Below are 17931 nucleotides of genomic sequence, written 5' to 3'. Positions count from 1 at the left end.
GGTATTTGTTGAACTATATGTCTGGGTGCTTACTATCTTGGGTACAGAATGTAGGAAGTACTAAGGAGGTTTCCTGGGTGTCCCCAGACATACTAGAGTACCAGGAATCACAAAGCATAAAGCTAAGTCAACTGCCAAAAGAATGAAAACATAAATATGGAGGCAAAAAAAAAGAATGAAGGAAACTAAAGAATTTGCCAACATGAAAGGTTCTGAAAAGAAGTTTTAGGACTGAAACTTTGATACAGTCATGTTACATGATTCCATAAGAATTTTCATAATACTGTCCAAGTAGACCATGAGCTGGGGTGAGGAGGGGAGGAAGAGAGGTAGTATCTGCCATTCACCTAGGTATCCCATTGAACCACATGAGAGGCACTTGCCAGAAAGATAGCCAGCCGTTCATTTAATAGTTTCTATATACTGTCTCTTCATATAACTACATGTCGACTTCTATACAACAGAGCTTATGTAATGCTGTCCACTTTGTCATATGGATTCTATTCCTCCCAAGTAATATTTTCATTGCCAATTCAAAATTCAAAATTGGGCACCTGGGTGGCTTAGTTGGTTAAGCATCCCAATCTTGACTTGGGCTCAGGTCATGATCTTGCGGTTTGTGAGATTGAGCCCCAAATAGGGCTCTTTGCTGCCAGGGCAGAATCTACTTTGGATTCTTTCTCCCTCTCTCTCTCTCTCTCTCTGCCCCTCCCCTGCTCTTTCTATCAAAATAAATAAACATTAAAAAGAAAGAAAGGAAATTCAAAATTAGAGTAGTCCCTTCAAATACTGTTAAGACAGCCAATTAAACCAGATGGCCCAAACTAGACAGTGCATTCATCATTACCTTCATGGTGAATGAACTTAGAAGTGCAAGAAATGTGAACATAAAAGCATTCCACTGGAGAGTGAGAATTTCTGCTCTTGGTCCTGAGGATTCCCAACTTCGGCCCAATTCTTGGTGAAGACAGAATAGGGCTCCTTATGTCAGGAGAGTAATGGCGAGTGATAAAGAAGAGGGGAGGAGAAATTTGGGAGAAATAGAAGCTCGTTATACTGGCTATCAAGACCAACCTCAGCTCTATGCCACTTGTCCCTTGGCCTGTTTAGGGATCAGCTTCCTCAATCTCAAAAATAAGGCAAATGGATTAGATGATATATACCGTTTATATAGATTCCAATTACAGATCCCAACTGTATGACTTCTATATGTGACTCCAAACAGTTCCAAATACCTAATCAGGGAAATTCCGAGCAGTTAACCAAGGAGCCCTACAGCCACCCCTCCGAGCTGACCCGCTCCCCCGCCCCCCCACCGGACCCGCCGGCTCCCACCGGCTCCCACCGGCCCCCACCGTCACCCCGGGTCTCCCTGACAACCCTAGCCTCTGACTCCACCCTGCCCCACGGCCCCAGTGCCCGCCTCCGGGAGAGCCGGGACTCGCCGCGCGCGCCCCAGGCCACGTGACCCCGAGCGGCGGGGCCGCGCCCGAGCCGCCATGGCGGCGGTTCCTACAGATTCCGGTTCGCGGCCTGCAGCGGGCGCCCGGTTTTTCTGCACCGCGGGCCGCGGCCTGGAGCCCTTCCTGATGCGGGAGGTGCGGGCGCGGCTGGCGGCCACGCAGGTGAGTCGGCCTCGCTGCGCGCCCGGGCGGGAAGGAGGGCGGCCCTGCCCCCGTCCGCGCCGGGTCTCCCTCCCCGCCAGGGTCCGTGTAGACTCTGGGAAGCAAGAGCCTCGAGCCCCCCAGCTCTCAAGCCCCAGGCCTCGGAGTTCTGACACGTCCTTTAATTACTGCAGGAAAGAATCGCCAGTCGTTCTCCCTTCCACATTACCGCGTATCTCTCATGCCTGTATTTTTTTTTAAGGCGGGAAGGAGTTTGAGGCAAGGTATTTCCTAGATTCTTTACAAGAAGGTACTGGATAGTGCCAATAGTTAGACCCGTCACAGAAGCCTTTCTCCAGCCTTTAAATACAAGTACAGCCTTCAGGTTGTTACTGGACTTCTCAGTTTCCTGACAATGATGTTATTTACCCCATGGGATTGATACAAGGTGCGTAAAGTACACCTTAAACACCGAGTAAATAGTAGCTAAAAAAATAATAGTCTTGGAGGCTTCGTAGTCCAGCTTCTGGAGGGAAGTAACAATTGCTAGTGTTAATTTCAGTGACATGAACAAGGTTTTAAACTTGAGTTTAGGTTCTAGAACATGCTGAGCTGGCTTCTTGAAAGCAGAGGGAAAAGATGTAATAGAAACAGACTCCACTGACTTGATGGGCTGTATATGACAGTGTGAATCATGTGTTTTTGGAAAAGGAAAGCTTACTAAATGAAATTGACCAGTCAGTCTTGCAGCCCCTATAGTGTTAGAAGCCACAAAAGGATTTTCTGCAATGAGGGAGTTGGGGGCATGGGGGATAGAGGGGGTCACGAAAAATGACATCAGCTTTATTAGATTACCAGCCACTTGTGGTTTTGGTCGCAGAATTTAATAGAGCGCTGAATACGGCTAATCTAAAAAAGCAACAATGTAAGAATTGCCCACGTTGATTAAGCATGTTCTTAGGTCCTCAATCTGTACTCACCCGCTTAATTTTCACAACACTGTGAGGTAGGCTCTACATGTAACAGAAAAGGAAAATGAAGCACAGGTTAAGTCCAAGAAATTATTCAAGTCATGTAAAACGGCAGACCTGGGATTCAAACCCAAGCTGTGAAATCAGGCATGAGTATATAATCATGTTTAACCCAGGCAGGCCAGTACCCAGGTCCAGTTCCTTCCATTACATCATGCTGCACTGGTTTTTTGTTTTTGATTTTGTTTTTTAATATTAACTTAGAGCTCTTAGTATGAAAAATAGAAGCCTTCACCCAACTGCAATACGTCGAATTACCAAAATTATCTTCTCTGCTTGTCCTCCATCTTCTCTAAAGACAAAATGAGATGTGAGGGGAGGGGGTCTCCTCACAGCAAAAAAGTTCAATTAATTATAGGGACAAACTTCTTGGCAATGAGAGGAATCAACCACAAGATTTGGGGATTCCCATATTTTGATTGTGCCTGTTTTAAGGACAGATATGCTTGGAAATGGGATCTGAACAAATAACTTCTGAAATGCCATCTCTAGTTCGCTCTCAAAGTTAAAGCAATCCCGAAAGAACAATGATAGCATCTAACATTTATAAAGCACTTAAAACGTGTCCGACACTTTTATGTACATGATATGATTTAATCCACAGAAGAATCCTATGGGAGACGTCATTTCCCCCCTCTGTTTTACGAAGAAATAAAGAGAAAACTGATGCTCTGTGGTGGAGCTGGGACTTGTATCTGGATCTTTATTGCTTTGAAGCCCAGGTGCTTTACTAGTACACTAAATTATAGTGGGAAACTTCCCCGAAGCTTGTAAGTTATTTCTGTGACAGCGTTTAAAAGAGTATATGTAGGGGCGCCTGGGTGGCTTGGTGGGCTAAGCGTCCGACTTCGGCTTAGGTCATGATCTCACGGTCCGTGAGTTCGAGCCCCGCGTCGGGCTCTGTGCTAACTGCTCAGAGCCTGGAGCCTGTTTCAGATTCTGTGTCTCCCTCTCTCTCTGCCCTTCCCCTGTTCACCCTCTCTCTCTGTCTCAAAAATAAATAAAAACGTTAAAAAAAAAATAAAAAGTATATGTAGATCTCAGAGGCAAAAAAACATGTGTTCAAATTTTAATCTTCCTTTCATAGATTTTTGAATTTGGGGTAAATACTCAAATTTCTGAGCCTCACTTTCCTTGGATAGAAAATGGAGAAGATTATACCTACTTTAAAGGATTAGAGCAAACCTTGAGATAAAAATTGATAGCACGTGTAGCACAATGTCTTGCAATTAGTAGGTGATCAATGAATGTTCCCAAAGAATGAGTTGCACAGGAATACTTAAAACCATTCGTGCAGTAATAAGAGTGTTAGAAACTTTGATTTGCTTCAAGAAAATTAATATTGTGAAGTCCGCGTTTATAAAATGAATTTAGAAGTGATTGTTTCCTTTTACAGATTAGTCACGCCTTTCTAATCGGTGTTTTAGTGGACGTAAGAATCACGCAGGGAGCTTGTTGAAAATGTGTGTCCCTAGTTGCCACCCCCCAAAACTTTTCTTTTGGTAGGAATGTACATAGCTCAATCGTTTGCATTTTAACTTGCAAACTCTCCCTCCTTGGAGGACTGATGCAGGTGCTTCCTCCAACATGCAGCTTGCAAGAGAAAGTGTCCTATGTATTCTGTTCAGCTTTTTATCACGGAGAATTTCAAACATACACGAAGTAGAATAGTGTGGTGAATCTCACGTGCTCACCGACCCGCTGCAACACCGATCCCACGGTGAATTCTGCTCCATTAATGCCCCTCCGCTCCACCCATGTTATTTTGAGGCAAGGCCAAGATATCACTTCATCTGTAAATGTTTGCCTATATAGTAGTCGTCCTTATCCATGGGAGATACATATTCCAGGACCCCCAGTGGATGCCTGAGAGCATGGATAGTACCAACCCTATATATACTGTGTTTTGCTATATATACATACCCATAATAAAGTTTAATTTTTAAATTAAGCACAGTAAGAGGTTAACAATAACTGAATAGGACATTATAAAAATATACTGTCATAAAACTTACGTGAACAAACATGTTTTCTTGCTCACTCTCCCTCTGCCCCTCCCTCCCTCTCAAAATATCTTATTTGTACTGTACTCACCCTTCTTGTGATGATGTGAGATGACAAAATGATGAGAGGAAGCGTGGCGCATGACGTTAGGCTACTATTGACTTTCTGACGATACTTGATACTTCGGAAGGAGGATTGTGCTTGACGTAGCCTTAGGCTGTTGATCTTACGTCAGAGTGGGGTTGGGGGTCATCTGCTTGGGAACCACGCAGTTAAATGCAGTGACTGGTTAAACGCAGTGACGGCAGGAGGCTATACTGTGGATAAGGGGAATACTGTATATCTATAATGAGAGGACGCACAGCATAATATATATAGTATAATATAGAAGACATCATACAATGGCTCTTTTTAAAAATATAGACCACAGGGGCGCCTGGGTGGCTCAGGCTCACAGCGCGCGGAGCCTGCTTCAGATCCTCTGTCTCCCTCTCTGTGCCTCTCTCCCGCGCTTGCGCGCGCGTGTGTGTGTATATGCGTGCGCGCGCTTGCGCGCTCTCTCCCTCTCTCAAAAAAATTTAAATTAAAAAAAATATAAACCACAATATCATCACATCTAAAAATAATTCCTTATCAAATATCTAGTAAGTGTTTAAATCTCAACTTTCTCATAAATGTCACTTTTCTTTTTAAGTTTGTGTATTTGAATGAGGATTCAAATAAGGACCATGTATTGTGATTGATATTCTTTTAAATCTCGTTTGTTATAAAAAAAATTTTAAGTCTCTCTTAATCTGTAGATTTCCCCTCCATCTCTCCCCCGCCGCCCCACCACCACCACCAGCAATTTATTATTTGTTAAAGAAGCAGGGTTGTTTGTTTATCCCATAGTCTAGAGCAGGGGTTGGCCAATTTTTTCTCTAAAGATCCAGATTGGGGTGCCTAGGTGGCTCAGCAGTTAAGCTTCCGACTCTTGATCTTGGCTCCACTCTTGATCTCAAGGTGTGAGTTTGAGTCCCATATTGGGCTCTGCACTGTGCATGGAGTCTTCGTGTAAAATAAAGGCCAGATAATAAATATTTTACGCTTTGTAGTTCACATATGTGGATCAGTTGTTGTTCTTCTTTGTTGTTGTTTGTTTTTACATCCCTTTAAAAATGTAAAAACCATTCTTAGCTCAGCAGTCCTCATTTTCTGAGACCTAGTCTAGAGCTGTGGTGTCCAATAGGGTATGGTGGCTATTTTAATTAAAATATATGACAAAAAAATTCACTTTCTTAGGCACATTAGTCACATTTCAAGTGCTCAGAAGCCATATGTGCTAGTGGTGACTGCATTGGACAGCACAGGTTATGGAATATTTTCATCATCACTGAAAGTTGTTGGACAGCACTGCTAGAAGTTCCCCTGATCTAAATATTGCTAATTGCATCTCCATGGTGTAGTTTAACATGTTTCTCTGTCTTCTCTATCTCCTATCAGTTGGAATCTTGTAAGTTGTATCTAGAGTTTGGTCAGAGTCAGATTAGATTTTTTTTCCACTTGGTGGTAGGGCAAACTTATTTATAGGTTCCTGGGTATTTTTAAATATTCAATTTATATTGTATAATTACGTATTTTTATATATATAAAATATTTTATATACATACATATGTTTATTTACCTAGATTACTTTAAAATTAAGAAAAATTAAGCTATAACAATGTATAATGTATTAAATACTGCTATTATAAACAATAATAGCAAGAACAGTTATTTTTAAGATAAAATTCAGTATAATAGAGATGTGCCTAATACCAGCTAGTCAGAAAGGCCCTGTCAATGGATTAATTGGTCTTTATAAACCCACATAGCAAAGACTTTTAACCCAGGACCTGAACTTGAATAAGCCAACCAATTTTTAATTTTTTAGTAGGGTCATGGTGATAGAAGGTAGTGGGGTAGAGCTAACCAGATAATTGGATTATTTCATAATTATTTTATTTAAAGGAGTAATTGTGTAGGTTGATATTTTTTAATATCCTATGCATTTCTTACAGATTGAATGCTTTTTTAAAAATTAAAATATATTTTTAATCCTTTCTTCTAAAATGAACCAAAAAACCTCATGTACCACCTCAGCTCTTCACTTAGCAATGTATAATTAATTCTAAAACTAAATGGCATTTGTAGAATTAGGAGAACTTTGGTATCTCCGTATCTTCCTATGCATTTTGCCAAGACTTAAACTTTTAATTTTTGTGTTAGACTTGAATGCCTGAATTTTAAAAGAAAGGCAAAAATGCTAACTGCTTAGATATTCTAGCTGATAACAGAAGTGTTTTTACTTTAATAAAGGCTGTTATTTCATCTTCGAAAGTGTTAGACGTAAAACCAGCTGGTTTTAGACACTTCGTTATGATTTCATTCCAAATGGAAAAAACAGACTGTATATATAAATAAATTTTCAAGTAACAAATATTAGGGTGAAGTATTCTAAAATGCCACATTTCTCCCCTAAGTATTATAATTGGATATGATCAGTTACAAGCAACAAAGAAAAAGGTTAACACCAGCTTCAGCAATTTCTGAAGTCATAAGCACCAAAATTCATTCTCCCCACTGCTTTAAGATATCATACTTCATCTTCACAAAGGGTACAACATTATAGTGCTTTCGTGTATATGATTATTTGATTCTCATAGTGACTGTTTAGCAATTTAGTAAACTACTTTTGATTACATGCTTATTACTTGTAAAAGGAATGTAGGCCTTACATTAATTTTTAAAGAAAGAAAATAATGTTGCTTTTGGTTTTGAGAATATATTTAGCATTTTAATGCTTCAAGACATTATTCTTATGATTTGATTCCCCCAATAAATTAAACCTTTTAGGCCCTCTCAATTAACTTGATTTTCAATCATGTTCTTTATTTGTTCTTCCCACCACCCCAAAACGATGATATTTTTAAAGGAAGTTTGCTGTGTAAATTGTTTCCCTTCATATTTCAAATAAGAAAAGATCTTTGTACAGTTAAACAACTATAAATTAATATCTAGATCACTGACTACTTAGATTAAAATCACTGGTCCAGATGTTTGCATCAGTTTGTTTATAGGACTTGAATCTTAAAACCATACATCTTCAGTAAAATACTTATTTCAATTACCCCATAATCTTGGCAACGTATTTCATGTCTGTTAACTTGTTTTGTGATGGCTTTAATATCAGCTATATTTTTATGTCAGGTAACATAAAATCTAAATTTTTTAAAAGTTACTTTTTAAGGGGAGCCTGGGTGGCTCAGTTGGGTAAGTGGCCAGCTTCGGCCCAGGTCATGGTCTTGCGGTTCACAAGTTCAAGCCCCATGTCAGGCTCTGTGCTGTCAGCTCAGAGCCTGGAGCCTGCTTCAAAATCTGTCTCCCTCTCTCTCTGCCTGCTCTCATTCTGTCTGTCTATCTGTCTGCCTGTCTGTCTCTCTCTCTCAGAGTAAACATTGAAAAAAAAAATTTTTAATAAAAGTTACTTTTGAATATTTTGTTTTCAAGTTCTAAGCATTTTGAGGTATATACTTAGTTTTGACTTCATGGGAAAACATGACCTTTGTAATGAGAAAGAAGTAAATTCTAGAAGCCAAAAGTTCTTATTTTAGTTACTTCCTTATGACCTTAAATATTGATTCCTAAACATTCTTCTCATTCCCTGCTTTCTCCATCTATCTTGGTCAGATGCATTGCTGGGGCTTTTATTTTTATTTGTTTCTCTGGCGTTACTGAGATATAATTGACATATACCATTATGTAAGTTTAAGGTGTACAACATGTTGATTTGATACATTTATGAATTGCAAATGATTACCACCAGAGCATTAACTAACACCCCTATCCAGTCACATAATTACCATTTACTTTTTTGTGGTAAAAACATTTAAGATCTATTAGTAGCTTTCAATTATATAATATAGTATGAGCTATAATCACCATGCTGTACATTAGATCCCCAAAACTTGTTAATCTTATAATGAAGTATTTGGGCTTTAATTGGTGTCAACCTAGGGCTTCCTCTGCAGATTCTTCTTCATCAAGCTAGAATGGTAACCCCAGAAATTACCATCCCCAGAGCTTAATTAGACCATGTCAGATCAAAAGTACAAAAACACTTGTTGGAGTTCAAGTTCCCATTGGACGGGAGCTGCCTAAACACATGGGAAACCCCAAATTCCCCATTACCTCAGTTCTAGGAGATAACTTAGAACCATATTAATCAGCTGATGGCCACTGCTAAAAGGAAAACTTTAAGGCATTCCACATCCATCCTGAGCTTGAGAGGGTTGGGTTGACTCCAAAAGTTTTAGGACCTTATTGGTATTGAGATCCATTTCCCATACCTCACTAGACTCTATAGTTAGTGCATTTTTCATTTTCTTTCTTCTCTGGCTTTTACCACACATCCATCTTGCCTCCAAAACCTCTTTCTGGTGATGCATATTTCTTGCTGTTATCCCTTTTCCAGTTCCACAGCCAAGTTTCATTATTTCTACCTTGGTAGTCTCCTTCTTCCTCTGACATCACACTCTACACTCAGTACTTTATGCCTCTTCCAAAGTAATTTTTTCTGCTAGCTAATTCAGTGCTGTCATAGCTTTCATCAAAAGTCTATAATGGTTGACCATTACCATCTGGGGTACTCAAATTTTCACAACCATTTATCAAGCTGGTCTGAGCTACGCCATCCATCCACCTGACACTATCAATCAGTGTAAACAGCAAATTTTGCCATGCTGACTTACACTTTACTTCAGCCAGGCTGTCACTCCCACCTCTGCGTCTTGCCCTTTGTTCTTCTGTTAGAATCTCTCTTCTCAAATCTTGCAGAGTTCTTTCCCAAGACTTTTACTAATGATGGTTCCATATTCAGTGCTACTTATTGTACATACAGCTTATCAATACATTTACATATTAACTTTTTTATTTGGGGTTTAATTCAAGTTATTTTCTGGTAAATATTATATTTTAATTTGTATGTCAATACGTACGTGTTACATTATTATTCATCTTTAGGATTTATGTTGCATGTTTCCTGGTAGACCACAAGGTAGGTGTGTAATAAATCCCTACTGATGATGTTAACCTTGGACTAGACGCCTGATTTGTCCTAGAAGTGTACTTTACAAATGGTAACATGGCACAGATTATGATCTTGGTCACTGTGTGACTTCATACCAGTTATTTAACCTATCCAAGCCTCAGTTTCATAATCTGAGAAATGGGGGTGATAAACTCTACCATAGAAGTTTGTTATAAGGATGAGGGGGAAAATGTATTCTGAGTGCCTAGGAGCATGTCTGACAAGTAGTACATCTTTCAGAAATGGTTGTTTATTGTTAATCTAGATGCTATGTTTTAATTCATTTAGAGGGGAAAAGGGAAATGATTCTTACTCTGACACAGGACTACATTAATCTTTTCTGTCTCTAGGTTGAATATATTTCAGGAAAAGTTTTCTTCACCACCTGTTCTGACTTAAATATGCTGAAAAAATTAAAATCTGCAGAAAGATTATTTTTGCTGATTAAAAAGCAGTTTCCACTTAATGTTTCTTCTGTAAGTAAAGGTACAGTATATGCCTATTGCTTTTACCCACATGATATATTGTACTCCAAAGTTTTCTGCTTGATAATTAATTTGTATCCATTTCATATTTTTAAGATTCATTCATAGCTGTGGAATCTCCAATTATGTCTTTTCTGTATTTCCTGAATACTATCACCATATTAATCATATTATCACCTAATTGTGTCTCTTTGCAACCTGCTACCTATTTTCTGAGTCACATTTCTTCTGTTTTAATTATGATCAGACACCTTCTCTAAAGATACATGTGATCAGTTGCTTCTGTTTAGATTTAGAAGTGTATAATAACCCGGAATGCATGGTTTTAATAAGTTGATCAAAACTATCACTTTGTACTTTTTAACTGATGAATTATATAATTGGAAAAAATACTATGTTATAAAATTTCCTATTTGGGTGACCTTAAATTTAAAGTTTTGAATAAACTTATGCCCATTAATAAAGCATTACAGCTAAAGGGAGTTAAGAGATTCCCTCTTCGCTCTCTAATTTTATACACATGCTGCTAAAATAATTTAAGGATCTTAATAGAAGCACCAAAAATAGTCAGATACTGCTAGACTAAACATTGCCTTAAACTTCATTTTAATTGCTGATCGTGCACAAGAGATCATGTAATATTACAGTCTGCACTAAACTGTGTCAGTAAAGATATAAATGGCAAGAAATCAAGACAGGGCAGAAATGTGGTTTGAAAGCAAATCCTAAGGTGTTATACCATGGGGTCGATATAATTTCATCCCAACATTCTACATTCTCATCTTTAGAGAACACTGTAATTATTGTTGGGTCATCTCGATGACCCTTCTTCATCGAAAAAAGATTACATTGTGTTGCGCATGCTGACAGTCCCTAACTTATGAATGGGTTGTGTATCTGAAGTGTTGCTTTATGAAAACTCATTTTATGATGTATGCTAGTAGTGTATGGTTTAAGATAGTCTCAAGATTCATTTGCTCTTGTTTCAAAGCTTTGTTGTGCAATTTATTCTGTTTTGTAACTTAGTTTTTATAGGCAAGATCTGCATTATTTCAAAGATCAATACATACTCTAGGCCTATGCTTATATTGAAGATATAGATATATATTATCATAAGACAAATGATCTTGCTAAAATACATGATAATTCTATAGGATTTTAAAATAATTTGATATTAATTATGAAATATAAGAATGAACTTTAGTGCCGCCTGGGTGGCTTGGTCGGTTAAGCGTCCGACTCTTGGTTTCGGCTCAGGTCATGATCTCACAGTTTGTGATTTGGAGCCCCACGTCGGGCTCTGTGCTGCCAGTGCTGGGCTCTGTGCTGCTGGTGTGGAGTCTGCTTGTGATTCTCTCTCTGCCCCCCTCTCTCTCTGCCCCTCCCCCCTCACGCGCTGACTTGTTCTCTCTCAAAATAATAAACTTTGTTTAAAAATAAAGAATGAACTTTATCCTGCACAATATTTTTATGTTAAATTATATAAACTCCAGGTGAAGGTGAATTCACTATTCATGTAGCAGTTTAATAAAACTGATTTTAAAGAAATAAAGGTAATGGAATTTGGGGGTGATGGATGTAATAGACTGTCTTTAAAGCTTCGATAGAGGATAAACTGAGATCTTACTTATTTAGGAAAAATATTAAGTGAGATACAGAGACTTATAAATGATGATCCAGAAAATTGGTTGAATGCCATCTCAACTTGGAAAAATCTTCTTGAACTTGATGCAAAAAAGGACAAACTTTTTCAAAGAGCTGCTAACCCGCCAAAAAGAAAAGTGGAGGAAAATGACATCATCAATGCTAAGAAATTAAAAACAGAACAATTGCAAGAGTTACAAGAGAGTGGGGAATGCCTGCTGGAAAAGCAAACAGAAGAAGAAACACAGGAGCAAGGAGATTTTTTCACTGAAAGAGAAAAATCTCAAGAAGCATTTCAGAACGATGTAGTAAAAGCAGCTGATGCCAAAAACCAGAAGGACTTGACGTTCAGAGTTTCCTGTCGCTGCAGTGGAGCTATTGCAAAGACCTTTACTGCACAGGTACACTTACCTCCCAAGGTGGGGTTCCATTTTCTCAAAGAATTAACTACTCCTTAGCTTTAAAATGAGATGACAGCCTTTCACGGAACAGTTAAGTAGGCCGAGGCACATCACTAGGCCTAATGTCATATAATTAAATCTCTTTAAAAAATGCATTCTTTTTTTTAAAATTTTTAATGTTTATTTATTTATTTTGAGAGCGCGGGAAAGGGGCAGAGAGAGAGAGACAGGGAGAATGCTAAGCGGGCTCTACGCTGCCAACACAGAACCCAGTGCAGCGTTCAATCTCACAGAAGGTGAAGTCGTGACCTGAGCCGAGATCACGAGTCAGACACTTAACCGACTGAGCCACCCAGGCGCCCCTAAAAATGCATTTGCCTTTTTAACTTCACCTCAGATGCTTTAAGAGTAATAGTATGCCATTCCATGTAATCACCTCCGTTTTTTCCTTTCTCACTCAAAGTTTCCCTTAAACTCATAGGTATTCTTGACGTTTGGAAATCCTGTGTTATTGTCCTAACCTTTTGGGTTTTCTCTTCAGTTCAGACCTGTGTTTATTAAATGGCTGCTCTGCGCTCTGCCTTGTGTGCGTGATTGTCACCAGGACCCAGACTGCAAATACACAAATGCACAAGACACTCGAGGTCTCCGTGGGAGCGAATACCACGGTTTCCTTCAAAACACTTTATTACTCGGCCCTTACAAAGTTCAGTGATGTCAGGGGGCAAAGGTCTGAGTCCTTTCACCAACCTTAAAATCAGATAAACCCTAAAGTTTGAGTCTAATGCTACTGTTCTGGTAATTTGTAAACATATAGGATTGTAGTTGCTAAAATAGTTCATCTTTCACTTTGCATTTGTTTGCTAAAACCCACAATGACCATTTTTATCGATTCACGATCTGGTTATTTCAGCTCTCTCAAGTTACAAGAAGACAGATTACACATGAGGAAGCATCAGTGCCATAAGATATTTTGGGGGGTTGAAGAGGTCAAATGCAGCCTGTTTGCCTTGAACAGAAAATGCTTTAGTGTCATATTCTTATATTGCAGCCCTAAGTTACCATCAAATAGTCTGACCTGATTTTTCTGCATGCTCTCTTAGTTTTTGCTTACATTTAAACATAAAATTTTCAGTTTTAGTGCTCCTTTCTGTAACTTTCTGCTTTTCCAGGAGGTAGGAAGAATAACTGGAATTGCTCTTATGAAACAGTTTGGATGGAAAGCAGATTTGAGGAATCCAAATTTAGAGGTACTGAATGTTCATTTTATCCTCTGTGCCTATAACCTAATTGTTTAAAGACCACGTCAGCTATCCTTATTGTACTTTTCAGTTTTGCTTCAGAGTTTTTAAAAAGCATGTCTGCATGGATCCAGCAGTCTCTTTTCTCTTTAATAGTGGAGTAGTGCAGATAATTTTCCTAGTATTTTTCACTGTAAAAATGTCTTATCCAAATAAGATGTTTGGGGGTGGAATTATTTTGCCACAGTTGAATTTTAGAGATGACCTCTACAATCACTAGAATATGTAACAAATCTCTAAAATAGAAAATTCTATAAATAAATAAATAAATAAATAAATAAATAAATAAATCTAGCTAATGTTAAAAAAAAAAGGAAAATGAGTAGAAAACAAAAATGCCCACTCAAAATTCAATAGTATGTTAATATGGCTTTGTTAGGATTCTGGGATTATGTTTTTCTTTTTTTCTCTATTTTCAAAATTAATTTAATTAGGTTTCACTGTTTTTCATTGGAACAAAGTAAAACACTTATATGGGCAAACCAATGCTAGCCATAGAAAATATTCTTCACTTTTTTGAAAGCCATCTGATAAATTTGACAGGTGGTTTAGTCCTTTTCATAATTCATTGATTCATAAATTTATTCTTATATAGCTTTAAATAGAATAATAGCTGGCCATATTAGAACATTTTGTGTTATTTCATTTTTTAATGTTTCTATTTGGTATTTTCACTTTTACAAAGTAATGCCTGGTGTATGTCCTTCGTTACTGTCATGAAAAATATTTTGACCCCAAGAATGTTGTAACATGAGGGGGTCCTCCTCCCAGTTCCCCTCTCCAGTTCCCTTATCTTGTGCTTTGCCAGTTTCAGTCTCCCCATTTCCCCTTGGCCCCATCTCACTGAGAATTAGTTTCCTCATAGTTTTAGCTCCTAAATAAATATAGCTAATTTAATTCCTATCAGTATTTAATGTAATTAATAATAGCTATTATTGGTAGAAATAACACAGAGCAAAATTGACAACAGTAAAATCACACAGTAAAATTTGTGAACAAAATTAACAGAAGAATCAAATCTTAACAGATTTTATTTGATAAAATTAATAGAAAAATTATAGTGGGAGAAGCTATTCTCAATAATATTTGATATATAAAAATATTAGTGTATCTTATCTTTAGAATCAATTTTAAATAGAAAAGAATCCTAATAAATACTTTTGCTAAAATGAATAATGCAAAACATTGGAAAGTTTACTTTGCTGATCAAGGATTTAATGGACTAACTGGAGTCCATTCCAGATCATTCGGTATGTAATAAAAATTTGTCAATATTGGAGTAATTCTGATTAAACTATAGAGTAAAAATAACTTTAGGGTGAAAGTATCAGGGATCAAATGCTCTTGGGATCAAACAACGAAGTTAGAATATTCCATAAACTTCATCAAACTATACAAAAGTAAGATTCTAACTTTTAAAATTTAATTGGGCTACTAATTATAACTTGAGACATTTAAATCCTCTTTGTGGCCTAACAGAAGAAGGGTAATGGAGAGAAAGAAACTCACCCATGGATAACGGAGAGAGAAAACATTACCCTTGCTATAATATCTTTGGCCTGAAGAAAATTTTGTTACCCTGGAAATATGTGTAGCCTATGATGATCCTGTGTGACCTCAACTCTCAATTTGAAGTTAAAATTAAGGTGGGAAGAATTAAGGTTAGAAAGTCTTCTCTAACCCCAAATGCTGAAAAGTCTGACCCAGTCATAATTCAGAGAACCCCAGGGAGGAAAGAACCCAAGATGTCTTCAGAACATGATTCTCCATATATAATACCTCGTATAATGAACTATCCTCAGAATCTTCCTATGGAATGTACTGAAAATTTACTTTGCCTCTGCCCAAGAAAAAATATTATAGTGGGGCACCTGGGTGGCTCAGTTGGTTAAGGATCTGACTTCGGCTCAGGTCACGATCTCACAGTTTGTGAGTTTGAGCCCCGCATCAGGCTCTGCATTGGCAATGCGGAGCCTGCTTGGGATTCTCTCTCCCTTTCTCTCTGCCCTTCCCCGACTTGTGCTCTCTCTCTTAGAATGAATGAAAAAATTAAAAAATTAAAAAATAGAATAAAATAAAATAAAATAAAATATATATATATATTTGGACATTTTTATTTATTTTATTTATTTTTTATTTATTTATTTTTTACATTTATTTATTTATTACATTTTATTTATTTACATATGGACATTTTTCCATATATTTAAACAAGGCCTTAGAATTTTTTTAATATAGATTATTTAAAAAATTAAAAGTAAAATAAAAGATAAAATTTAGATTATATACAGCTTCAGAATAGAAGTTTTCAAATTGTCAGTGCATTTGGTAATGCATTTCCTGTTCTGTTCTAACTTCTCTATTTGTTCTTTCAGATCTTCATACATCTAAATGACATTTACTCTGTGGTGGGAATCCCTGTGTTCAGGTAGATGCTGTTCTGTAAGCTTCTGGTTTGTCCCTTAGAGTTTGTGAAAGTAAGAACTTTATGCTCTTATTTATAGTATAAGACATCGATGTAACAGAGCAGGGCTAAGGACAAAGCATCAGAGTTCTCTACTTGAGCCAGTAAAGTGTTTTTTTAGTACATAACGCATATGATTTAATCTGGCCAGTTAGAGCTCTAAAAGATTTGATTATAATCATGCACTGATTACATGATTCGTACTGAAAAATTATATCTAATTATTTCTATTATTAAATGATTTTCACAGGCCCTTAGTCTGTTGGCATCTGGAGTTTTTATTAAAATAGAAAATACAGCACATTTCTTAAAATTCACGTTTACACATTCTACAAATTTTATTGCCATTATTCTTTTATCGTGGGAGAGTATTTCCAACTTTTATTTTTATTTTTTAATTATTTTTTTAATGTTTATTTTTGAGAGAGAGAGAGTGAGCGGGGGAGGGGCAGAGAGAGAGAGAGACACAGAATCTGAAGCAGGCTCCAGGCTCCGAGCTGTCAGCACAGAGCCCGATGTGGGGCTCGAACTCATGAACTGTCAGATCGTGACCTGAGCAAAGTCAGATGCTTAACCAGCTGAGCCACCCAGGCACCCCTATTTCCAGTTTTTAAAATCTACTTCAGGTATCTCTCTAATCTTGCAGGGTACTATATAATAATAAATGCAAATGATTCATTTCCTTATTTCAAAATATCTGTTGAACACTTACATAACAGGTATTTTTCTAGATGCTTTAGGAAGAGAGAGCTAGTTGGATGAAAACAGTGATTTCCAGTTCCTTGGAAGCATGTAGGTATTGTTGGCATCTTAATGAAAAACATTTTGTATGCACATCCCTGTTTACGTAGTATAATGTGACTTAGATACCCTTTTTCTAGATTCTAGGCATGGAATATTTTCAAAGATTATAAAAATTCTATAGGAATACCCCATTTTCCCTAAGCTCACATTTATGCATCTGTAAGCCCAAAGCAGGATGTAAAAAAAGAATGCTTAAGGTTATTGTAATAGCTTTTATCAAGCTTGCTTTTTCATTACATTGGAAAGATAGAAATAATATTTTGAAAACCTCCATCAAATCTGGAAACATTGATAGTAGCAGTAATGAAGCAGAGGATAAAGTATGCGGTGGTACATAATGGAGGCCAGTGAACTCATCTGGGAGATGTCTGCTTCAGCCCTTCATTCCATAAATTATTTTAGACAATGCAATGTCATGCTTCATTTCATCTTTTGAGAAAAGATGCAAATGAGCAAAAAGCAAACTTACAAAAGGGATTTTTTTCTAGAAAACAGATTTCAAGGGTTAGCATCCATTCAGCCCTACTTCCCATACCGCATCTCTATCACAGTACGTTCCTCTTGATGACTCCAGCAAGAAAAGGTCTATTCCACATGGGAAGACAGGGAAGTATATTAACACTTGAGAAATACTTCCCTCATATGTGATTAGATTTTTCTAAGTTAAATACCTAAGAGTTTAAATTTCAGTTGTCTTACAAATGTACCTTTCTGAAATACCACACTGGCTGGTCAGACGAGGTGCCAATGAAAAAAGGGATTTTTGTCATAAGGTTAAAATATTCTGTAACTTAGGGGAACTTAGTGTATGTTAGATGAATATATAAAGAGGAGGTCACAGATACGACAGGTTAATCAGTTTGTTTATATCACACTTTTCTTTAACATACGGTAATGTTGGGTACGTCATCAGGTTCTTTTCTTTGTAGGATTCCTTTGGCCAGCCGAGCTTACATCAAGACAGCAGGCCTGAGGTCTACCATAGCATGGGCACTGGCCTCTCTGGCTGAAATTCAGGTGAGGAAGTGTTTTCATCTTACGATAGCAAGGTCCTTTCCGTAATCAACTGATTGATGGGCATCTTGG

At 37.5% G+C, this 17931-nt stretch overlaps 1 protein-coding gene across 4 annotated transcripts in view; it reads left to right on the top strand.

Annotated features, from left to right (window-relative positions):
• Nucleotides 1-1469: 1469 nt before the first annotated feature.
• The window catches only part of THUMPD2 (THUMP domain containing 2), a 35730-nt gene continuing 19268 nt past the window's right edge, over nucleotides 1470-17931 (top strand). For 2 of the 4 annotated variants that reach the window (XM_058683138.1, XM_058683140.1), the window contains exons 1-6: nucleotides 1470-1625; nucleotides 10097-10232; nucleotides 11867-12276; nucleotides 13449-13526; nucleotides 15953-16005; nucleotides 17775-17862. In XM_058683138.1, the coding sequence (XP_058539121.1) occupies nucleotides 1500-1625; nucleotides 10097-10232; nucleotides 11867-12276; nucleotides 13449-13526; nucleotides 15953-16005; nucleotides 17775-17862 (891 nt within the window). In that variant the 5' untranslated portion in view covers nucleotides 1470-1499. Of the gene's footprint in view, nucleotides 1626-10096; nucleotides 10233-11866; nucleotides 12295-13448; nucleotides 13527-15952; nucleotides 16006-17774; nucleotides 17863-17931 lie in introns of all 4 variants that reach the window. The other 2 variants (XM_058683137.1, XM_058683139.1) reach the window with 2 other exon arrangements.

The sequence above is a fragment of the Neofelis nebulosa genome, chromosome 9, assembly GCF_028018385.1.
Source record: "Neofelis nebulosa isolate mNeoNeb1 chromosome 9, mNeoNeb1.pri, whole genome shotgun sequence".
Classification (NCBI taxonomy): domain Eukaryota; kingdom Metazoa; phylum Chordata; class Mammalia; order Carnivora; family Felidae; genus Neofelis; species Neofelis nebulosa.
This window is presented reverse-complemented; position numbering and strand designations above follow the sequence as displayed.